The sequence below is a fragment of the Erythranthe guttata genome, chromosome 12 (genome assembly GCF_056151865.1).
Source record: "Erythranthe guttata isolate IM_541 chromosome 12, IM_541, whole genome shotgun sequence".
In the NCBI taxonomy this organism is placed as follows: Eukaryota; Viridiplantae; Streptophyta; class Magnoliopsida; order Lamiales; family Phrymaceae; genus Erythranthe; species Erythranthe guttata.
Window position 1 is genome coordinate 489209 of NC_142544.1, and position 24594 is coordinate 513802.

Sequence of the window (24594 nt, forward strand, 5' to 3'; positions counted from 1 at the left end):
ACAATACAAAATATATTGTTTCAACTTATTTTTAAATTTTTAAAATTTTATTTGTTCCAAGTTTTGTGGTAAAATTAAATAAGGCAAGAACAATAGTATGTATATAATATATTCAAGTTGGTTTAGTGTATAAAATAATACTAATGGAAAAAAGATGCAATATTTCTTAGTTTTTAGGCAAAATATGGGATTTCCCGATCCCAATCCCGATTCCCGAAATATTTAGGGATACCGATATAATCGGGATTTAATAGTTTGGGACGGGATTGGGATTTAAAATTTCTATCCCGAATCCCGAAATCCCGATCCCGAAAATCCCGAATTCCCGAAATCCCGTCCCGAACTCACCCCTAATTGGAAGAGTCTCTTTCACAACTGAGTTGACTCGGACAATATAGGGCTCTGGTGCAAAGCCCATTTACAAAGAGATCCAATTCACTAAGGTTCGCGAATAGGTGCGGCCCAAAGAAGACAACGCATTTAGAAAGTCTTTTCTCTCCATAGCGATCGAGCAAGGAAAGCATATTACCAAGAGCCGAGTTCAGCATGCGGCGCTCGATAGGTGCGTTGCGTATAATGTCGGGTGCATATTCAAAATTTATGTTAGGGTTTTCATTTTGAACAATCCTAAACCTGATTGATTATATAGTTAACCTTTGTTTAAAATCAAATACGTTTGTTTTTTTTGGTAATGAAGGAACCTGCAACTAACTGTATAGGTGTACTGCGTAAACCTACACTCTCGTATAATTATGTTCATTTTTAAAATACGAACAACTAGATGAAGAAACGAGAGACTTTTGTTTCCGAAGAAAATGCTAAGAAAAAATTCTACTATTTAAAAATCTAACAAATAATTAAATAAATATACAGAAAATGTACATTCTTTTTTAATTTTTTTTTTAATTTTATTAATTTAATGATTAAATTCTTACAAAGAAAATACTCAAGTCGGGCCCACTGCTCCCATCGGGGCTCAACATGTACAACGTTTCCGAATCCTTGGACCCAACCACGCGCTCGAAATGGCCCCTCATGTACGCCATCTCTCCGTCGCCACCCTCCGCCGCCGCGGCCTCCTCCGTCCACGGCGGAAGAACCCCGGCACCCATCGACACCGCCTTGAGCACCTCCATCACGTGGAGATCCTCCTCCGTCGCCTCCCTCCTGGCGCCGTAGCCGTTCTTCTTCCCGTTGCTGAACATCGTCCAGACCGGCTCGTCGAGCAGCTTCGTCTTGTCCTTGTCCGGCCGCTTCTCGCACTCCATGGCGATCCTCAGCATCCCCAACCCCAGCTCCTTCTGCAGCGCGTGCGTCTGAATCGCCATTTCCACCACCAGCATCGGCAGCGTCCTCGGATTCTCCTGGATCGAGAAGCTCACACGCCCCTTTCTGTACCCGAAGAGCGTTCCCGTCACGCGCGATCCTCCGCCGGAGGATTTTCCGTCGGGGAGGCGGCCGCCGGGGAGGGAGGGGAGCTTGCACGCGGGGGTTGTTATGATGGGGAATGATCGGAGGACGTTCCGGAATACGCGGAATACTTTGACCGGCTTGTGTTTCTTCTTGGTTGAAGGCTGGACGAGCGTTAGACCCTGTGCCGGCGGCGGCGGAGGTGGCGGCGGCGCGTTTGGGTCTCCCATTACCGGATTTATATGAGCAATGGGAGGATTATATTTAGAACGTAAAATGTGTGCTTTATGTGTGAGAGAGAGATCTAGAGAGAGAGAGAATTAATGGCGTTTATTTATTTGTTTATTAATTTATTTTGTTGGATGAAGGAAAGGAAAATTGTAATCAGACGGTGGTGGTTGGCGGTGGTGGTTGGCGGTGGTGATGGGTGGATGAGGGGTTGAAGACGATGGAAAAAAAAAAGGTATTGGTGGTGGATATATTTTTTTTTCTCAGAGATTTTAGAAAGAAAATATGGAGGAATTAACTGTTCATAATACATTTTCATTTTCTTGAATTTTTTTGAAGAGGTTCCGATTTATTAGGAACTGAAATTTTGGAAACTTTTGAATTTTGCTTAATTGGAAAATGAAAATACTATTAATACTAACATTATAATTGGCATATATTGATTATCAGTATATTGTCTATCAGTTTATTTTAGCAAAGGATCGAGTGATATGTATGTGACACATGATAATTAAATATTAATAACTTAATTTTGACAATTAAGTTTATTAAAAAAGTAGTGCAACATAACGCTCCTTGTTATGGAGCCGTTGTATTCTTTTTTCCTTTTCCGCTTGATATTGATTGTCAATTGTCGACGGGCAATTGAGCTCGACCTAACCGAAGCCCGATTGTTATGCATGATTATATTTGAGTCAAACCTAATTTTTAATGGGCCGGACTGAGTTTGAGCCATTTTGTTAAACCTGATTCAACTATGACACGAATTTGAGTTTACTATGTCTCAACTCAAATAAGGCTCGCCTGATTAAATTAATAGCTAAATATATAATATATTTGTTATTTTAAATACGGCCAACATACAAGTTGGAATCGAATTAAATCATTTTATTTTACAAAAAGAAAACAAATTAATTCGAAGGTTTTTTTCTTTCAATACGTTCGACTGCAAAGTATGTTATTTATATATTGCTTGATTTAAAAATGAAACTCGAAAAAATATATGAGCCGAGTTTGAGCCTATAGTAATGAGAGCCGACGGTATGTGAGTTTGAGCCGACCAAAACTCAGTTTACATGGCCCGATTGTCGACCCTAATTGTTATTCTCCAATTTCCTTTTATTGCTTTGTTGTTTGAATAACATTTGAATTTTTGTATAGCAAAAAGAAAAACAGGAGCTTTAAATGTACGCGAGCGTCGACAGAAAAAAACAAATTTGGATCAATCAGCACAAGCTCACTTGTGATTTATTTATTGTAGTAAAATACAATAATTATATGTAACAACAATTATATAATTTGCAATGTGTATCTAATGAGTCTTCATATTCATGTGTATCCAATCAATTTGAAATTCTGATTTAAAAATAAATAAAAAAATAAAAAAATTAGCAGTTCAATTAAAAAATCAAATTAATATTATTAAAAAGAACCCCACTAACAACAAAATTATCATAAAAAATAAATGTTTTTTTTGGAAATTAGGAAATTGACAGCTCACAGTTTAAGCCTTCTCTGACTCTGCTAATCTCCGACTTTCAAATCCCTAGTCCTACCTCTCTCAACCCTCGTCTTCTCCGATTCTCTCTCTCTCTCTCTCTCCTCTTTCTCTCTCTAGATTCCACTGTTTTCCCCTCTGCTGAAGCGTGAATTTCATAGATTAGTGGAGTTGCAGGAAAAAAAAATTAAAATAATGCCGGACTTTGGGGATGAATTCATCATAGAAAGCTACAAAGTTCCATGGCTGATATGGATCCAGCTTGTTATCACGGTTCTAATCATCATTATCCTCTTTTTCGGGTTCAGCATCTTTGCTTCAGACACCTCGTCCAGCTCCTCCACCGATTCGCCGTCTAATAGCACCGCCGCCGCCGCTGCCCCTCCGCCCAATCTCATCAGACCTAATTCCCCCCGCGGAAGAATCAAGGTTGATTTAATTAACTAATTAACTCTCTAATGAAAGATTTAGCTTAATTTTTTTTTTTCTATTTTAGCTCTGTAGAACTGTTTAGGGTTTCATTAAGTTCATTGGAGTTCAATTTTTTGCTTGAATCAAATGAATGATACAAATACATACATATAATTAAAGATGTAATAGATTCAATTTCGTGTAATTCAAATGTAGCTGAACATGGATTAAATTCAGGACATCTGGAGTTCTTCTGCCTTTGGTGGAAATTAGGACTAAGTTCACGACATCTTCGACAGTTGTTTGGATTGCTGACTAATTTCGTCGATCTCTATGTTTAGTTGACTAATTCCTTCACTTTACATATGCGATCCATCTCGTTTCGTATTTCATGCATTTCTGCATTCAGTTGAATTCATCGATTTTTATCTACATTTTTCAGAATTTTCATAGAACTCAATCTTGCATTTTTTTTCCTTCAGAATTTCATCGATTCGTTTCTTGATGGTAAAGTGATAGTCGCCTAACTGCTTCACCTTACTGCGTATTTATGAAAATCTGATATTTGTTATAGATTGAGATATAGTTAAGTAATAGTATGCCCCCGACTGTGAAATAAGCTTTTAACGGATATGCAATTTTGTGATTATTATCATGTAGAGATTATCCTATAAGTCTGGTGTTTTGAATAGGGGATGTTAAATTAGGGTTGTTGGAAGGGAATTTTCAAATACCACCAATTACGATCCAATTTTTTTCCCATTACAGAATAGCTTTTGATTTTTCATGTCGTGATTGGAATTTGGAATTATATATAATTCTGAAAAATTCCGATTTTTGATCCTATTTTAATTTTTTAATTTCTCCGAAAACCGGACAATTTGTTTTAGTAATTGCGGAGCGGCCCGAAAAGTTAGTGGATTGACCGAAACACATCAAAGGAGACCGCATTATATAAGTAATTAATCATGGTTTATGCATCTCACCAAAGAAATAAAAAGGGAACGAGGCTTTAGTATGTTGTGATTTATCCTTTGTCATGGCAGGTGGAAGACCGGAGAGTGAGGGTGGATGGAGAAATTAGTGGAGTGGAAGTAGAAAACCAAACCGGAGAGGAGTCTTCTTCAATTAAGGATATCACGTTTTTCAGACAACCGAATCACCCTTGCAACTTCATTGAACAAGCCAAACGAGCATTTCTCAAGTGTTTGGGCCTCAATCCTGCCCCTGACCACGAAAAAGAAGACTAAATGTACCCTCTCTCTCTCTCTCTCACACACACACACACACACACACACACACACACAAAAAAAAAAAAAAGATTACTTAAATTGTTCATTATTATGCAGGGGGATAGTGTAATGATCCCTTCAGATGATAAGTAGATGAGGAGGAGTAGCACATACTTCGGATGAAGATTACACGGAAGAAGCCAAACGGGCATCGATGCGAAGGGCAAATTAGGTATTGAATTTTATGTAGATAATGCACTGTTGATGATGTAGATATGAACACCAAGCTGGGCTATTCTTGTCTACTGTGTTAACTCATTGTTGTCTACTGTGTTAACTCAACAATCCACTAATGCTAATGGCCTCCATTTTTTAGTCCAGTGTTATTTTTGTTTTGTTATACAATCTACGTAACATGGTGGAACACACTATCCCATCGAATACATCTCTAGACGAATCGTCGTGTTTGTTTTGGGTCGAATTTGAATTCACACAAGGACGAACGGACGAAACCTTTCACACTGAGTATTTAATTGAGCAAAATTTAGAGGATTCCATTAAATTTGACACCGTAAGGGTAGCCGTGTAATTACCCAAACATGAGGTATTTTTTCGTAAATTGACTTTCCTTCAGAAGTGGCCGTAATTTAGCCAACAAGTATATATACTGTATGAAGGAAAATGCTGCAAGATGTGCCATTTGGCAAACTTGTAAACATGGTGTTGAGCTACAAGTTAAATATTTTGTTGACTTTTTGTTAGAATATTGTTATAAATTGGTACAGTTGAACTATAATATCTGTAAAAAATGATTTTTCTTTGTTTCATTAATTAGTCAAAGAAACGTTCAATTATTTTAGTTTTTAATGTGTTACTCATTCGGCTGAATTTCATTTTATATTATTTTCTCCCTCCACAAAGTCAATTACAATTGAGCCGACCAACAACATATTTGAAATTACAATTGATATGTACATATCAATTGTTAATAATAATCACATGATATATCATGTACAAATGATACAATTATTATATCAATAAAATCATCTTCAACTCCATTTAGCTAGTTATCAATTACCAAAGTTGCCAGCAAAATGAGTCCAAAAAATTAATCTTACACCAAAATTAATCATTTCAAAATTCATGTCAACATCAAAACCGCCTCTCCAATTTTTATTTTATATATTTTTTTCTTAGTTTAAATACTTCATCTATATTCCAAATTTCCAACAACAAACATCTCCATTATTTCCTCCTAAAAAATGACAAGAAATACATTGATCCCAAACAGCCTTCTAACATCCATCAAAACCTCGGACGGCACGAAAGAACCGGACATGTACCTGCCGATCGCTAACGTAAGCCGGATAATGAAGAAATCCCTTCCGGCGAACGCCAAAATCTCCAAAGAGGCGAAGGAAACCGTCCAAGAATGCGTGTCGGAGTTCATAAGCTTCGTCACGGGAGAGGCGTCGGAGAAATGCCAGAGGGAGAAGAGGAAGACGGTCAACGGCGACGACCTCTTGTGGGCCATGACTACTCTCGGGTTCCAGAATTATGTCGGAATCTTGAAAGCTTATCTCGCCAAAAACGACATCGTATTGGCTAGAAATATCGATGAAGATGATGGCCCTTCTTCTTCTTCTCCTCATATTAATGGTGATGATGCAAAGATTAATACTAATTATTTGCATGGTTTTAATGGTGGAGTTGAGTGGTAGATTTACTTTTATTTAAGATGAATAAATTAAATGCTATTAGTAATATATATATATATATATATATATATATATATATATATATATATATATATATATATATATATATATATATCTCCAGTGAAATACACCGTGGTGCCTCGTAAACCAACATATATACATACAATTTAAAGCAAAAAAAGAAGTGTATAATGTCGGTAAACGAGACATCTAGTGATGTACGTATTTCATCAATTCGAGCATCGACTGCATTTGCTTTTGAATTAATTCGATGTACTTTTTTTTTAATCTTGTTAATGATGTTAATTTTAATTTTATGGTGTTATTATATTTTTGTTAAATTTGTAATTATTTTTCTATACATATAAAAATTAATATATTTCTACAAATTTGATAATATATAAGGTGATCATATTAAAATTATAATTGTTTATTACTAATAATAATAATAATAATAATAATAATAATAATAATAATAATTATTATTATTAGATTAATAATAAATAAACAAAACCTTCAAAATTCAAATTTTAGCAACGTTCGGTAAAGTCAAGGGGCAGAACTGGAAAAAATATTAATTGAAATATCTGATAAACTTCTTAAATATTTATTTACTAATTATTGACCTATTTTCAAACCAGACCCCTCCTCCCCCAAAAATCTACCATGGATGCCCCTCTCCGCCACCACCACCCCACCACCGCCGTCAATCGGCCGGAGGAAACCCCTCCGGACCCGTCAAACTCCGGCGGCGCAAAACCCAAAACGGCAATTCATAAAAGGAAGAATAAAAAGAAGAGACAAACATTAGTCTCAGACTCTGCGTCGTCGGCCTCTTCGAACAATTGTAGCTGCGCCTCTTCGTCTTCGCAAAAGGGAATCAAGATTTCTAGAAGCAGTAAAAGAATCCGGGTCGGATCTTTAACCACGGCCCGGAAATTCGGCCCGAGTGATGTCGACGCCCTCGGCCTTCCTCTGGGAATGTCAATCGCCGCTGTCGTTGCTCAGGTTTTTTTTTTTTTTTAATATATAATTCATTTTTTTTATTCTTATTGTATTTTCCTGTTGAAGCTGGGAATTTTTTAATTGGGGATTTAATTTTTTTTTTTTGTTCATAGATAATTTTTTTAATTGGTGCATTGTTAGTTTTATGGTAAAAGACTCAATTTTTAAGATGTCGAATTCTTGATTATATCGATATACTACTGATGTTAGTGTGGTTTTAACAGATTTTGTATTGCTTCAATGTGAGTTCTTGATTTTGTGGTAAAAAAGTTTTAGTCTTTTGGGGCAATCACATAACTTCCTTAGCTCAGATCCAATTCCCACATTGTTCGTCTCGAGAAAAAAACAATTAAAAAAAAGTTTTCACTTTTAGTAAAGAATCGACACGTCCTTTTATGAGAAAAAAATGGCGTTATGTTCTTGAAAAATTTCGTCTTTTAATGGGATTGATGGTCATATATTATAGAAATATGAATTTGGAAACTTCTAAAGTCCAAATGATGAGAGTAGAAAAACGAGAAAATGAATCTCGAATCAAGTGCCTTTGTTTCTTGAATTGGAAAATTATGATTAACGGGTCACTTTGTGTTTTAGATATAGAGGTTTTAATTTGGGTGCTAAAACCGGAGAAGAAAAGTGTGACAAACTAGTTTACGTTTGTACTGAAATGTTGTATTTGCTTGATATTGCATCTTTATCCACCTATAGAAGGTGATTTAGTTGCCGAGATATCTATAAGTATGTCTTTCTTTACCGGGATTTTTTGCAGAGTGATTTTATACCGCGTGGTTTAGTTAATGAAGTGGGGTTTTTTTAAAACCGTAATTAAAATAAAATCGTAAACTTTCTTTATTTGTCTGTAAATCGAATATTTGGAAGCCACTGAAAAAACTTTTCGTTTTTTGCATGTTGATCTATATCTATAAACTTTGATCTGTATCTATAATGCAGCCATTTATTGAAGTATATATGTTGCATATCGATTTTAGGTTTTGGAGCGAAAAAGTGCAGCTGGGGAGAAGATATCTACTGATTATCTTTCGGAGGTACTTTCTTTATGAATATCTCGATTATCTTTAAATAATTTCTGTAATTATTACGGAATTTAAATCCTCTCTAATCTGATCGGTTTAATGAAAATAAATAATCTGCAGATCTGCATTTTGGCTGTAAAAGAGTCTCTAGGAAATGTAAGCACTTATCTTAAAATTGCGCTCTCGTACTTTCCTTCAATTCCGATCAATAATTGACGTTATATTTTTAATTCAGGTTTTCGGGGACAAATTCGATAATTTCGCCACCAACTTCGAGAAATCATTTCGAAGTACATTAATGACCTTGAGATTAATCAACGATTCTTCATCTCAAAGCGTTGAAGAACATACTCGAAAAGCTCGATTCAGAAAGTGTTCCTGCTCAGTAGAAGATTCCAGAAGCACTTACAGCGATGGAGTAGAAGATTCTAGAAGCGACAGAGACAACTTCATTTCGATTCACGAGAATCTGCCGATGAATTTGATGAGTCAGCAGCTCGTCTTGCGCGACAGCCAAAATATCGAGCCGAATTTCGCTTCTATTACAAGAACGGGCTCGTCTAATTCCATGCTGAACACTATAGAAAAATCCGTCGTCGAGCAAACTCGATCGAACGATTTAAAGGCGTTTGAGATTGGACTTATTATGAAGAAGATGCAGCTTAAGGAGAGACAATTGGAATTAAATTGCGATGCGAATTTGTTGGACAGGTGGAAATTATCTATGGGATTTTCTAAAGCATCTTTTAAAGCCGAGAAATTCAAGACTCAGTTACAAGATAACCGACAAGTGGAGATGCTTCGGAAATGCTTGGATTTTCTTGTTGCTGGTTTGATTATTATGCTGTTTTCGATCGGTTACGGGACTTACGTTTATTCTCACCGAAGAATTATTGAAGCTAGTGAAGCTTGTTCTCCTTATATGGTACGTTGAAGTCTTAAATTTTCGAAACGGGGCTAAATAATTTTTTATTTTTTTTACAAATAATCGAATGCTATTTAATACCGTGTCTATTTCACCGACATACCTGCATTACGCCTTCGTTAAATCACTAATACGACTTCATTTTTTTTCTATTTTATTGTAGGAATCGAAGTCGTGGTGGATGCCGAAATCAATGTCGACATTCAACTCGGGAATCCAATTATTAAAATGCCAAATCCAAGTCTTTAGCCGAATGCTATTCGGTGCTATAATGATCGGTGCAATCGCCTTTCTTCTCATCCAAAGATCCGCCACTTCAAATCAAACAATGCCGATCACCTTCATACTATTGCTCTTGGGAGTCGCGTGCGGTTACGCCGGAAAGTTCTGCATCGACACTTTGGGCGGCAGCGGAAATCATTGGCTCGTTTATTGGGAGGCGTTGTGCTTGTTGCATTTCCTCTCCAATACTTTTTATTCGACTCTTTTTTTCATTCTCAACGGGCCTATAGTTGTTGCTCAAAGAGCGGAACACAATAAAACGGTGTTTCCTTATTGGATGAGGAGATCGTTGTTTTATTCCGCTTTGCTATTTCTCCCTTTGATGTGCGGTTTTATGCCTTTTGCGGGCCCGCACGAGTGGTTTAATCATTTTGTATCGGGCGCGTTGGATCTTGTAGCGCATGAAGACGATGATTGAAGAAAAAGTGTAGATTAGGTGATTGTATTTGTATCATAATTTTATTTTTTTGTCCAATTATGTACAATGTTATTTTTGCTATTATATATATATATATATATATATATATATATATATATATATATATATATATATATATATATTTGTTATTTATGTTTGAGGTTTATGATTATGTAAATACTAAATAGTGTAATATATTGTTTGAGAGTAAGGATTGTTTATCAAGTGTTCAAGAAAGCCCTAGTTTATACACTGGTTATTAGCATTATTCATTTAAACTATGGGGGTTACAAGTGGTAATTCTATTTTAATTGATCCATAACACACAATTAGTATTGTGTAATAGTAATGCAAAAGTTGTGTTTGCACTAATTATCTTACATACGCTTGATTAAAATTCGAAACTCCGAATTCCTGCTTGACTATGGGGCCTTTCGGTTAGTACATTTCCTCCTTGCTCTCGTATACGTAAAGTCGTAAACTAAACTTCTATAGGGAGAAATAAGATGCGTTTGCAATACCATTAGACAGAGAGTGGTTATAATTCCGAATTTGAATTCGAAGCAGTGATGCATATTTGTTGAAAAACCCGGCGTGAGTAGTACACGTATGCTGTTCCCACGTGAGTAATACGCGACCTCTCGATGGGACGACGAGGGTATTTCGGAATGCAACTTTTGTGTCAAACTCATATCCTTACGGCTGGGCATGGGTCGAGTCAGGTAATTATCGGCCAATTACCAACTCGATCCGACCACTCAATTTTGCTAAATATTGAAAATCATTACTGGTCCGACCATTATGGGTCTGATAATGGTTGACAACCGACTTTGTCGGACAAACAATGGATTGTTTGAAGGTATTATTGACCATTTATTTATTCGTTTTTTCTATTAAACTTCTGCAGAAAGTAAATATATAATAAAAAATATGAATTAAGAATTATAAAACAAAACTAGTACGTATTATAAATTTGTGTTTTGAGTTTTTGAGTTTCGACTTCTTTTATATATCATTAAAAAAAAATGAAAAATTACAATAAACATAAATTTTTTATTATAAAAAAGTCGGTTGGCCGGTAATAGGTATTAGCTGACAACAAAATTGAAGGCATGCCACATTAAAAACGATTTCTGGCAGCAGGAATAAATGATGGAGAACTAACCCATGTTCAACTTATCTTCTTCCTTTAAATTCAGCATTTCAAAAAGGGAAAAACAAAATCAAGCCTCCAAAAATTCACACTGAAAAAATGGCGTGGATTTGGATAGTATTATCAATGATTATGTTCGTTTATCTCCTTCAACAACTGAAGAAGAAGAATCAGAATCAGAATCAGAATCAGAATCAGAATATTCCTCCGGGGCCGATCGGGATTCCGATTTTGGGCCATTTACATTTGCTCGGGAAAAATCCCCACCAGAATCTACACCGTCTGGCCCGAAAGCACGGCCCGATTATGGGACTCCGGTTAGGTTTCGTTCCCGCCGTCGTCGTTTCATCCCCCGCCGCGGCGGAGCTGGTCCTGAAGACACACGACCTCGTATTCGCCAGCAGGCCGAAGAGCGCCGCCGCGGAGTACATGAGCTACCAGCAGAAGAACATCGTTTTCGGGCCGTACGGCCCGTACTGGCGGGATATGCGGAAGCTCTGTACGCTGGAGCTGCTGAGCAGTCTCAGAATCAGTCAATTTCAGGCCATGAGAGCGGCGGAGCTCCGCCTGATGGTGGATTCGCTGAAACAGGCGGCGGAATTGGGGGAAATTGTGGATCTCAGCGCTAGGGTTTCGGGCGTCAATGGCGATATGAATTGCCTGATGATATTTGGGAGGAAATACGCAGATAAGGATTTTGACGACAAAGGGTTTAAAGATGTGTTCATGGAGGCAATGGAGATTAGTGCGAAATTCAATTTGGCCGATTATTTTCCGTATATCGGTGTGCTTGATTTGCAGGGGATGAATCGTCGGATGAAGGAATTGAGCAAGATTTTTGATGCGTTTTTGGAGAAAATAATCGACGAACATTTGCAGGAGAAGCCGGAGAAGAAGGAGACCAAGGACTTTGTTGATACTATGATGGCGGTTATGAACTCCGGTGAAGCTGGATTCGAATTCGATCGCCGCCATGTCAAGGCCATTCTACTGGTAACATTTTTTTTCTTCTTTCGAATTTGGTGTTGTATTGGACGGATCGGATAGTAGAAAAAGTCGCAAAAGCAAAATTTTGGAAATTGTAATGAAATAATTTGTTCCAAAATCGAAAATTTACGGATAGAAAATGGCCGAATTCTTAATTTTCATTTTGTAAATATATCGGAAATTAAAATAAGAATCTAATATATATTCGAGTTCAGTTCCGAAAAAGTTGTGAAAAATTGGAAATCGGAACTTTCAAAAAAATTCGATTGAAATTTGCGGAATTCGGAAATTTCTTTCCAATTTCCATACTTATGGCTTATGACTTATGAGTTATGTCCAAGTAATATATCTATTTATTATTATATAATTATAATTATTATAATGAATATAATCCGAATTGTGCAGGATTTGCTTATAGCGGGAATGGACACGTCATCAACAGCAGTGGAATGGGCAATATCGGAACTCATAAGGCATCCACGAGTAATGAAGAAACTCCAAAAAGAAATCGAATCGACGGTGGGGATTGACCGCACGGTTGAAGAGTCACATCTCGACAAACTCGAGTACCTTGACTTGATTGTGAAGGAAACACTACGCCTCCATCCAGTGGCTCCCTTATTAATCCCCCATGAGTCTATGGAAGATTGTACTATCGAGGGATACCACATACCGAAAAAATCGCGGGCCATAGTGAACGTGTGGGCCATAGGTAGAGATCCTAGTGTGTGGGCCCACCCGGAGACCTTCTCGCCCGAGAGGTTTTCGGGCAGCGATATAGACTTGAGGGGCTGCGATTTTCAACTCTTACCGTTTGGTTCGGGCAGGAGGAGCTGCCCGGCGCTGCAACTAGGGCTTGTATTGGTTAAGTTGGTTTTGGCGCAGTTGGTGCATTGCTTCGATTGGGAGCTTCCGAACGGAATGTTGCCGAGTGATCTTGATATGTCGGAGCATTTTGGTATAGTGACTTCTCGGGCTGAACATATTATGGCGATTCCGAAGTACCGATTGATTGCGTGAAATAATTTACGTATAATTCATATGTGGAATATTTTCAAGTTTTTACACGAGGTCCTTGAGTATCTGAATAAAATTACCACCATGTATATAAGGTGGCAGAATTGTTACGATAATAGACTAAAATTCTCGCTATTATATATGAAATACAATACGTTTTACTAAATGTTTATTATACTTTCAGTCATTTATGAGAATCTGTATTTGTACATTTATTTATTAATTGTATTAATATAAAAATTAACTTTATAACTTCATTAATTCAGTAAAAAAAGTACAAATACAAACTTTTACAATGCAATTATAACAATAACATTGACCATACATTGTAAGCAATATATAATAGTTTGAATTATTTTGTTATATAATATAGCATTATATATATTCTAAACCTTGGATGCAAATTCAGGAGTGATTGGACGGCCAAGATTAATTTTGGGTTTCTTTCTTACCATGCACTTGCATGGACAGCATTTCTTGCCACCATACTTTATTAGTGGTTGCATAAGGGCCGGGCCGGCCGGCGTAGGATGAGGTTCCGGTGGTCCGGCGGCGGCAGTGGCACAAAGTCCCAACCGCTATATCGGTGTTTGCACTCATTTTTACACACGTTTATGGTGACCGTGCAACCGATAAATAAGATGCGTCTGCAATACCCTTAGACAGAGTGGTTATAATTTCAAATTTGAATTCGAAGTAGTGATGCATAATTGTGAAAAATCCGGCGTGAGTAGTACACATATGCTATTCCCGCGTGATTAATAACTAATACGCGACCTCTCGTTGGGAAGACGAGGGTATTTCGGAATACAACTTTCATGACAACTCATATTTTTAGGACTGGACATGGGTTGTGTTGGATAATTATCGGCCAATTCTACTCGCGGGGACAACAATGGTATTTCAAAACACAACTTTCGTGTTAACTAATAGTATGGTACATTTATTTATCCGTTTTTTTTTTTTGAAATAAAAATAGTGAAATGCTTTTTGGGTTAGAACTTTGCTATTTACAGTTCATACCAAAAAAAATCTCTCACTACAAACCTTCTCCCACGAGTTAAATGCAAAAACCACCCCTGTGTTAATCCTAAAGACCAGAAAACCCCCCATGATAAAAAAAGTGACAAATACCCCCCTATAATGTGTTCAAGCAAGCACACCCAACCCTTTTTGTTTTCCCCCGTTGACCACTCATGAAAAGACAAAAAAGCCCTCAAGAAAAATATTTTAAGACTGAAACAATTTTTTTGGAATTTTCAATTCAGTCCATTGTATTTTCAATTAAGCCCTCTCTCCAATTAAAAAACACACAGTAACACACAAATACACACACTTCTCTCTGCGCAAGTATACAAACCTCACGCCACCACTGTCGTCTCCGCCGCCACCTTCTTATCATCATACAAATCTCAAACCCACTCAAGATTCAATCCATATCCGTCAAAAGCTCCGCCCAATTCAAAGAAAACGGGATTTTTTGCAACCTCTAAGGTGGAGGACGTTGATCCGACGAGTTTGCTCCCGAAGAAAACCGCCGGCACAAGGCCACTGTAGCCCATCCTCGATTTCCTTACCCCCTGAATCGTGTTCAATTTCGATTTTCTCACTTAATTGAAGGCTGAAATTCTGAGTTGTTGGGGGAGGAACTGAAGACGGTGGGGAAGAATTGAAGTGGTGGCGGAATTGAAGAAGGGGGTACGGACTTACGGTGGAATTGAAGGTGGCGGCAGATTAGTGAAATAATAAATCTGAAAGTGGCGCCAAGGGGCCATTTGCGAGTGAAGACGACGATTTTGAGAGGGCCAACGGTGGATTTTTGCTCTTCGTCGAAGAACTCGTCGAAGTGGAGGTCGCCGGACGATAACTTGGTGAAGAGATTTAAGCGGGGGAAAAGGATGATAAAGGGAATTGCTGCAAGCAGATGGCGGCGAAGGAGGCTTGGGCAACTCTGAAGGTAGAACTTGATTTTTTAATGGCGGCGGCGGAGGAGGCTTGGGCAGGGAAGAAGAACATAATTTTTCAATTAATTAATTTATATAATATATATCTTTTCACAATTTATTTGTTTAAATTGAAAACTAAAAATACAGAAAGTTTCATAGGGGCGATTTTGTCTTTTCATACAAAATATTGTACAAAAATCAAACAGGAGTCGCACGAATAGCGCGTGAACGACACAGCCGATCGTGAGGGGGGGAAACGACTTTGACTATTGAATACAGGGGGGTTTGGGTCACTTTTTTTATCACAGGGGGTTTTCTGGTCTTTAGGATTAACACAGGGGTACTATTTGCATTTAACTCCTTCTCCCAGCCACTCCCCCCAACCGAAACATTTAAAAAAATATATATATTCAAAAACTTCGAATTTAAGCAAAAACAAGCCAAATTCATCGAAATTTTGAGGTATTTTCAACTACTAAATGTTTTTATTGGATTGGGTAGGAAATTTCGGTTGTAATTTCATATTAAACAACCCTACAAATCGATTTGTAGGGCTGTTTTTTTTTTTCCAAAATTGAGCTCGGTGAACGCCCAAACCAGCATTTTTCACGCCCGATTTGGGCATGGAAAATGCTGGTGAACGCCCAGTTTGGGCGTCCGGTTCGGGAATGTGCGTCCGGTTTGGGCATTCGTTTGGGTGCCCGGTATGGGCGTTCAGATACAAATAGCATTAAGTTTGAACTACAAATAGCAATTTTTGAACTGTAAAAAGTAAGTCCTAAAAATAAGATGTTTCTAAAAGTTTGAATGAAATACAGTTTGCACCCTTAAACTATACCATTTGTAACACTTACCCCCTAAAATATTATTTGTAACACTTACCTCTCAAGTACAATTTAATTTATATTTTAAATTTTAATATCTTAAAAAAATATTTTATTGAAAGGAATAACCAAAAGTGTAATTAAATTATACAACTAAAAATATATGTTGAAACTTGAAACATACAATATTTTAAAATTTAAAAATATTATCTTGCGTTGAGTACTTATTTAATAAATAACATCTAATTGTTACTGGATCAATTAATCGAATATATTCATATCGATAAATTTTAAGAAATCAATACATTACTAATAGTTTCTTAAGTATTTAAATTTATTTTAGTTCATTACTTTTTTAAAATATATTTGTATTCATTATTACACATTATATATTACTTTTTAATTTTTTTTCAATAATTTAATTTTAGTTACCTTTCAATTTTTTATGATCTGTTAATTATTAAATTGTTATATTTATTATTTTTCAAATTTTAAAATATAAAATAATTGATGTTCATGGGATAAGTGTTATAAATAGTACTTTAAAGGATAAGTGTTACATGAGCTGTACCTCTTAGGTGTGCAAAAGTGATTGGCCGATACTACCCAACTTACCGACTTTTGAGTAAACTGAAAATTGTGGACCAACCTATATATATAATGGGACCTTTAGCAATAAACCCCTTGGATGAATAATAAATGGTGATATGTCCGACCCTTAAATCTTCCTTTGTGATAACCCCTTAAAAAATTAATTCCAATACTACCCTTCAGAAATTATAAAATCTCTTACCCAATAATTCCTCCCACCTTCCTTAATAATGCCAATATAATAGGGATATTTTCCCAATATCCCAGCTCCGTGTGAGTGTGTGTGTGTATATATATATATATATATATATATATATATATATATATATATATATATATATATATATATTTATTTAATATTTTTTATAAATTCTTTTTAAACGAAAAATTGATTTTTCCCCCGATAATTTTACTACGCCGAATATGACTATAGTTGAATATGACTATAGTCTAATATGACTATATGTGACGATATCAACTGTAATCATATTCTTTCTTTATATTGTCGTTTTTACATTTTCAACTTAATAATTCCGATTATATAGTAGAGTACAGTCATTTTTACCAAATTATATAAAAAAAACGAAAATTGCTCGAAAACAATCCAATTAACATCCATAAAAATACAATTTTAATCTTATTATTTAATATCAACTTGAATGAGAAGATATAACATATTTGAATCTGACTACAATCACATTCAATAATAGTCATATTCGAATATGACTATAGGCATGTTACTGTTAATTTTTTATGGGAGATAGTTCTTCGGAATGCTCGGGGATGTCCTTGTTAATTCCTCTTGAAGACTGTGCGGCAAATTCCATCAAAATTGCAGCAGCAAGAAGCAAATCTATATGAACCAAACTCAAATTCATAAAACAAAAGGCCATTAGAAAAAAGAAAAAAAAATGCAGATGCTAAACATTCATTCACATAAACATATTATTACATAAAAAAAAATCATTTACTTCATAATTTTCAACATTCTTGATGCTGATCAAATTCTTTTTGTAAAGATTAAGGTAAAAAGGAAATTGAGATACCTGCTAAATTCGTAATTGCATTCGACAACGCTAAAGCCGACGAAACACTTTCCCTCCACCCGACATATCCTCTCCTAGAAGCAAATTTGCAAACTTCTCCTTCATCAATTCCATATCTATATTATCGCCACCAAAACTTACGAAACACAATCGAAAAAGCCGTTTTTACGATCATTATTAAAAAAAAAATTAATAATGAAACATCGAAAATAATTGTAAACAAACTTGCCTGAATGCCTATCTTTTGCAAGAGGGTTGGGAGTACTTGAATTATTATTTGGAGAATCCATTCTTTAGCTGATATAGCCTGGTTTTCAATTTCTTGATGTCATCCAATCACTTTTTTGCGTACTATTATATCCCATTTTCCGTTCAAAACGCCCCAGCCCCACTTAAATCACCAGATTAATTACCTCGTCCTCAACCACCAGGGCTCAATTACCACCATTTATCTAACCTTGTTACTATCAGATCATTAAGACAAAACACCAATTATTAGAGATTACGACTCGAAAGAAAATCTGAAATTCATACAAGTAGAGAAAACACCAATTTCAAGATTCCCTATTGTTTACGAAAACAATCCAATCAACATCCACACAAAAAAACATAATTTAAAACGAGAAGATAGAACATACTCTAATATGACTACAATCATATTCAACAAATAGTCATATTCGAACATGACTATAGTCATGTTTAATCTGAAACTCTATGTTCAGATCTGGAGAAAAATAAATAAATAAATAAAACATATCTCGTTTCCCTTTCAATTTCAATTGCAACTTGAAATCAAACTCAATAACAAAAAATAAAAGCAAACAAGAAGAAATTAAACACATGACACCTCGTGGCTGATTCTGCACATTTTCACAAAGTAGACTCGAATCTTGGCGGCAGTGGCAGCAGCTCCGGCGGTGGAGGACTCAACAACCGCGGTTGCGCCCTCATATCAGAATTTCACAGCCGCTGCCTTTTCCATCGCCTCCCGTCGTCGTTGCCGTTTCTCCACCGTTCATCGATTTGCGTGCACTTGCGTAGCAGTCGCACCTTCTCCAACCGCCATCGTCAGCCTCCCGTCGCCGACACAGAGAGAGAGATCGAGAGAAGATAGATACGAAAATTGAGACAGAAAGAAAAACAAGAATTGTGGGTTTGATGTTGATAGTAGGCTGGGAGAAGAATAACGAGAAAGAAAGAGAGATTGTGGGTTTGAGATCTACGGTTGGAATGTGAGTAAAAGGGTAAAATAGGGATAACATATTTATAAGGGGGGTCTCACTAATTTAAATTAACATTTGGGTTTTGGAAAAAATCTTTAAAGTCGATAGTTCAAAATATTTTTTATTTGAGGGGTTATTGCATATTAGTAGGTTAAAATTACCTGTACGAGAACAAAATTTAAGTCATGCCTAACAAAGTACGTTTTCTGGCAGCAGCATTAATAATGGTGGAGAACTAACTCATCTTCTTCCTTTAAATTCACCATTTTGAAAAGGAGAAAAACAAAATCAAGCTCGAAAAATTCACACTGAAAAAATGGCGTGGATTTGGATAGCATTATCAGTGATCATGTTCGTTTATCTCCTTCAACAACTGAAAAAGAAGAAGAAGAATATTCCTCCGGGGCCAATCGGGATTCCGATTTTGGGCCATTTACATTTGCTCGGGAAAAATCCCCCCCATAATCTACACCGTCTGGCCCGAAAGCACGGCCCGATTATGGGACTCCGGTTAGGGTTCGTTCCCGCCGTCGTCGTTTCATCCCCCGCCGCGGCGGAGCTGATCCTGAAAACACACGACCTCGTATTCGCCAGCAGGCCGAAGAGCGCCGCCGCGGAGTACATGAGCTACGAGCAGAAGAACATCATCTTCGGGCCGTACGGCCCGTACTGGCGGGACATGCGGAAGCTCTGCACGTTGGAGCTGCTGAGCAGTCTCAGGATCAGTCAATTTCAGGCCATGAGGGCGGCGGAGCTCCGCCTGATGGTGGATTCGCTGAAACAGGCGGCGGAATTGGGGGAAATTGTGGATCTCAGCGCTAGGGTTTCGGGGGTCAATGGCGATATGAATTGCCTGATGATTTTTGGGAGGAAATATGCAGATGAGGATTTTGACGAGAAGGGGTTTAAAGCTGTGTTCACGGAGGTGGTGGAGATGAGTGCGAAATTCAATCTGGCCGATTATTTTCCGTATATCGGTGTGCTTGATTTGCAGGGGATGAATCGTCGGATGAAGGAATTGAGCAAGATTTTCGATGGATTTTTGGAGAAAATAATCGACGAACATTTGCAGGAGAAGCCGGAGAAGAAGGAGACTAAGGACTTTGTTGATACTATGATGGCGGTTATGGAGTCTGGTGAAGCTGGATTCGAATTCGATCGCCGCCATGTCAAGGCAGTTCTACTGGTAACATTTTTTTATTTATGTCTTTTTTTTTTTAAATCGAATTTGGTGTTGTATTGGATTGATCGGATCGGATTGGATTATTAAAAAAAATGAAAATGTCGAAAAGCAAAATTTTGGAAATTGTAATGAAAGAATTTGTTTCAAAATCGAAAATTTTCGGATTGAAAATGGCGGAATTGGAAATTTCCATTTTGGAAATATATCGGAATATTCAGTAATTTAAATCAGAATCTAATATATATTCGAGTTCAGTTCTGAAAAAGTTGGGAAAATTTGGAAATCAGAACTTTAAAAAAAAATCGATTGAAATTTGCGGAATTCGGAAATTTCTTTCCAATTTCCATACTTATGTCCAAGTAATATTTATAATCCCTTTTGTTCAGGATTTGCTTGTAGCAGGAATGGACACGTCATCAACAGCAGTGGAATGGGCAATATCGGAACTCATAAGGCATCCCCGAGTAATGAAGAAACTCCAAAACGAACTAGAATCGACGGTCGGGATTGACCGAACAGTCGAAGAGTCACATCTCAACAAACTCGAGTACCTAGACTCGGTCGTGAAGGAAACCCTTCGCCTCCATCCAGTCGTTCCTTTATTAGTCCCCCACGAGTCTATGGAAGATTGTACTATCGACGGATACCACATACCGAAAAAATCGCGGGCCATAGTGAACATGTGGGCCATAGGTAGAGATCCTAGCGTGTGGGCCCACCCAGAGACCTTCTCGCCCGAGAGGTTTTCGGGCAGCGGTATAGACTTGAGGGGCCGCGATTTTCAACTCGTACCGTTTGGTTCGGGCAGGAGGACCTGCCCCGCGCTGCAACTAGGGGTTGTATTGGTTAAGTTGGTTTTGGCGCAGTTGGTGCATTGCTTCGATTGGGAGCTTCCGAACGGGATGCTGCCGTGTGATCTTGATATGTCGGAGCATTTTGGTTTAGTGACTTCTCGAGCTGAACATATTATGGCGATTCCGAAGTACCGATTGACTGCGTGAAATAATTTTACGTATAATTCGTATGTGGAATATTTTCAAGTTCTTACACGAGGTACTTGAGTATCTGTATTAAATAACCACCACTGGTTTGTATTTAAGGTGGCAGAATTGTTACGATAGTAGACCAAAATTCTCGCTTTTGTATATGAAATACAATAATTTATACTAAATATTTATTATATATATTTTCAGTCATTTATGAGAATCTTAATTTGTAAATTTATTTATTAATTGTATTAATATAAAAACTAATATACATATATATATTTGAATGCAATTAACTTTATAACTTCATTAATTCAGCAATTAAAAGTACAAATACAAGCTTTTACAATGCAATTATAACAATAACATTGACCATCCATTGTAAGCAATATATAAAAGTTTGAATTATTATTTTGTTATATATAGCATTATTAAATAATATATATTCTAAGCCTTGGATGCAAATTTAGGAGAGATTGGACGGCCTAGATTAACCTTGGGTTTCTTTCTTACCATGCACTTGCATGGACAGCATTTCTTGCCACCATACTTTAGTGGTTGCATAAGGGCCGGGCCGGCCGGCGTAGGATGAGGTTCCGGTGGTCCGGCGGCGGCAGTGGCGCAGAGTCCCCAACCGCTATATCGGTGTTTGCACTCATTTTTACACACGTTTATGGTGACCGTGCAACCGATAAATTTGTTAGTCATCTGAGGCTCCGCGAATGTCACACCTGCAAAATACGAGAAAATTCGGGTTGTTATTCAATTTAAAAAAAAACCAACATTATTACAATACATAAAACATAGAAAAGATTTTAATTGCCTTATAAATAAAAAAGTGAGACCTATAAAATAGATGAAAAGAATGACTAGAACAGAAAACTTGAGTTGTGTCTTTGCCATATTCTTCTTGATGCAATATAAAAATAAATTATTATTATTATTATTTATTTTTATTTGTTATTATTTATATAAAGTAAATAAAAAGAAGTGAGAAAACGTATGTTATGTTGGCCTATTTATAAGGTGATGAATATTAATGGTTTCTTCCAGGAATATTAATTGCCTTGAAAAGTAAACAAATTTGCATTTTAGTCCTCATTGTAGATAGAGAAGCATTTATGTTTTCAATCTATGTAATTGTGAGGATCATGGGGATAAAATCAACATTAATTTTGTTATTATCCAATATATATATTTATATTTATTTCAAGATGGGAGTTTTATTTATTTTTTTTATTTTTTTTTTCAAATTCAAGCAAGCACACATAATTTTGTTCTTTCTTCCTTTTTTGTTTTTTTTTTTTTTTTTTTTTTTTTTTTTTTTATGAAATTAAAGCTCCATTTTAAAAAAGTATACAAAAATTCTATGAACACATGTCGTATTTATTTGTGTAAAGTTCGACCAAAATAAATTTAAACTACAGTAAAACCTCGATAAAATAATTATAACATCGGTTAAATAATAATTTCTTTATGATCCCGATTCGATGACAATGTTCTAAAGTATTAATACGATAATTGAATCTTCCACTAAATTAATAGAAATTCACTAGTCCCAATTGTATTAATTTATAAATGTTTAACTTTAAAATTAACTATTTTACTCGGTACATTTCTTCCAAACAACATGTATTAGTTTCATTGTGATTTATAAGTCTAAATTACTCATATTAATTAATTTTCACTTAGAGCTCGTTTGGTTAAACTTATTTTAAACAACCGATAAGGCGATAACAATTAACAACTAGCGGGTAACAAACGATTTAGCTCTACTTTTTTTTTTTTTAATTGAAAGCCAATTTACGAAGAAACATTAATTAATAAAGGAACTACAAAGTTTAATTCTCTTAATGAGCTAATTAGTATCAAGTTTTCTTGTAAAAAATAAAATAAAATAAAATTGTATGTGTTTATTTTTTGGAATATATGAAAAATCGATTTATTTTCGATTAATTCTCTTAATGAAAAATCGATTTATTTCCAATTATCGTGTGGCGGTTATATGTAATATATATTTATGATTGCGAAGTAGTTTGCAGATGGGTCATTGACATATATAGTGATCAATTAGTGAATCCCATATAAAATAAACGAAATGTAGTAATCGTTCGAACTTTCGAATTAATTATAATTAATTTTGCAACAATAATTCAATATATTGATGTAGCAAATGAAACTAATTAGAAACACCTTTTATTTTAAATAAAATAGTAATTGACATAGCCACTATTTTATTTTAGATTTGTAGCATTTCTACTTCTTCTTGTATGTGCACTTGCAATTGCATCTGCATTTTCTCGCAGCAGCATTTAGCTTAGCTGGCTGCAAAACGGCGGGGTGTGGTGGTGCCGCCACCGGACCGGCGGTGACACATTCTGCTCGGGCACCAAATCGTGATTTGCACTTCGTTTCACAGACATTTATGGTGACCGTACAACCCTTGAACTCGTTAACCATTTGAGATTCAGCGAGTGAATCACCTGTTAAAATAAATAAATATGAATTAATAATAAATAAAAAAAAACCATTGTTTCAAGAAAAAAAGTTCATGTTTAAAAAATGTAATTGAAAATATATCAATACATTTAAATTTATTTTTTTATAATTTTTTTAGTCGAAAACTACAAACGAAGAACAAGAACTATACCTATGAAGAGGATGAAGAAAAAGATGAGAATGGGAAATGCAGTTTGTATCTTTGTCATTTTTATGGTGCAATAATTAAAATAAAACCAACAATTTATTTTATTTTATTTTCGTTGCAAAAAAAATGTTAAGTTTACCTATTTATAATATGTTTGCCCTTTAGTTTTTGTGATTAAAAGCAAATTAGAGATAGGATTGCACTTAACTAAGTTTTCAACCATGCAGATAAGTTCGCCATTAATTTTGTTATGATCTGGTTGACATTTTTTTTTATTTTTCTTATTGTTTCGTACTAATTATAATTGTTCGACAGCTCCCGAGCCAGCTCACTAACTTCTTATTTAATTATTTTAATATTTTTCATAGACATCACAATCTTTCTCATTTATTTCATCGTTCAATAATTGAACTTCAATTCAAACAACTCAGGAACTTTTATTTATTATTTAATATTTATTTTATATATTATACAAAAAAATTATCATTATTATTTTATTATTTAAAGCTCGAGTTGAGTTCGAGCTTATCGAAACTCATGCAAACTCAAGTTTAAGCCAAAAAATTTCAACTCATCAGGCTCGAGTACGAATAGTCGAGCTCGAGCCTGCCAAATTATGCAAGCTCGGCTCGTTCACACCCCTGCCACAGCTCGTTTGCAAATAAAAAAAGTGTAACTAAAAAAACATAAAAACATGGATTAAAATATATATATTTATTTTTTAATACATGTCATGCGTAACATGCATTAAAAATATAAAATATATATTTATTTAGAAGAGCATCAAAAATAGTGGACTTTCTCATTTATTTAATCAATTGCTGGATTTT

At 35.8% G+C, this 24594-nt stretch overlaps 6 protein-coding genes and 2 long non-coding RNA genes across 8 annotated transcripts; 5 read left to right on the plus strand and 3 right to left on the minus strand.

The window, feature by feature from the left end:
• Positions 1–816: 816 nt before the first annotated feature.
• LOC105972919 (protein MIZU-KUSSEI 1) lies at positions 817–2069 on the minus strand. Its single transcript, XM_012997898.2, has one exon. It carries the CDS (start codon positions 1638–1640, stop codon positions 924–926), a length of 717 nt encoding a protein of 238 aa, XP_012853352.1. The 5' UTR covers positions 1641–2069; the 3' UTR covers positions 817–923.
• A 1039-nt stretch (positions 2070–3108) lies between these two features.
• Positions 3109–5154, plus strand: LOC105972899 (uncharacterized). The gene is made up of 3 exons (XM_012997881.2): positions 3109–3565; positions 4594–4799; positions 4897–5154. Exons 1-2 carry the CDS (start codon positions 3332–3334, stop codon positions 4795–4797), a joined length of 438 nt encoding a protein of 145 aa, XP_012853335.1. The 5' UTR covers positions 3109–3331; the 3' UTR covers positions 4798–4799; positions 4897–5154.
• Positions 5155–5803: 649 nt separating this feature from the next.
• On the plus strand, positions 5804–6531 carry LOC105972921 (transcriptional activator hap3). The gene has a single exon (XM_012997900.2). It carries the CDS (start codon positions 6042–6044, stop codon positions 6498–6500), a length of 459 nt encoding a protein of 152 aa, XP_012853354.2. The 5' UTR covers positions 5804–6041; the 3' UTR covers positions 6501–6531.
• Positions 6532–6989: 458 nt separating this feature from the next.
• On the plus strand, positions 6990–10245 carry CPR5 (protein). Its single transcript, XM_012998113.2, has 5 exons — positions 6990–7505; positions 8492–8548; positions 8657–8692; positions 8772–9461; positions 9625–10245. The coding sequence occupies exons 1-5, from the start codon at positions 7164–7166 to the stop codon at positions 10159–10161; spliced, it is 1662 nt and encodes a 553-aa protein (XP_012853567.2). The 5' UTR covers positions 6990–7163; the 3' UTR covers positions 10162–10245.
• Positions 10246–11145: 900 nt separating this feature from the next.
• Positions 11146–13484, plus strand: LOC105973091 (cytochrome P450 71AU50). The gene is made up of 2 exons (XM_012998100.2): positions 11146–12307; positions 12707–13484. Exons 1-2 carry the CDS (start codon positions 11414–11416, stop codon positions 13319–13321), a joined length of 1509 nt encoding a protein of 502 aa, XP_012853554.2. The 5' UTR covers positions 11146–11413; the 3' UTR covers positions 13322–13484.
• A 5628-nt stretch (positions 13485–19112) lies between these two features.
• On the plus strand, positions 19113–21302 carry LOC105973095 (cytochrome P450 71AU50). Its single transcript, XM_012998105.2, has 2 exons — positions 19113–20134; positions 20518–21302. The coding sequence occupies exons 1-2, from the start codon at positions 19265–19267 to the stop codon at positions 21130–21132; spliced, it is 1485 nt and encodes a 494-aa protein (XP_012853559.2). The 5' UTR covers positions 19113–19264; the 3' UTR covers positions 21133–21302.
• A 96-nt stretch (positions 21303–21398) lies between these two features.
• LOC148766149 (uncharacterized) lies at positions 21399–22109 on the minus strand. The gene is made up of 2 exons (XR_016034617.1): positions 21963–22109; positions 21399–21848 (listed from the first exon to the last, which is right to left on the minus strand). It is a non-coding gene; the product is annotated as an uncharacterized LOC148766149 (long non-coding RNA).
• A 1109-nt stretch (positions 22110–23218) lies between these two features.
• On the minus strand, positions 23219–23899 carry LOC148766150 (uncharacterized). Its single transcript, XR_016034618.1, has 2 exons — positions 23768–23899; positions 23219–23600 (listed from the first exon to the last, which is right to left on the minus strand). It is a non-coding gene; the product is annotated as an uncharacterized LOC148766150 (long non-coding RNA).
• Positions 23900–24594: the final 695 nt, after the last annotated feature.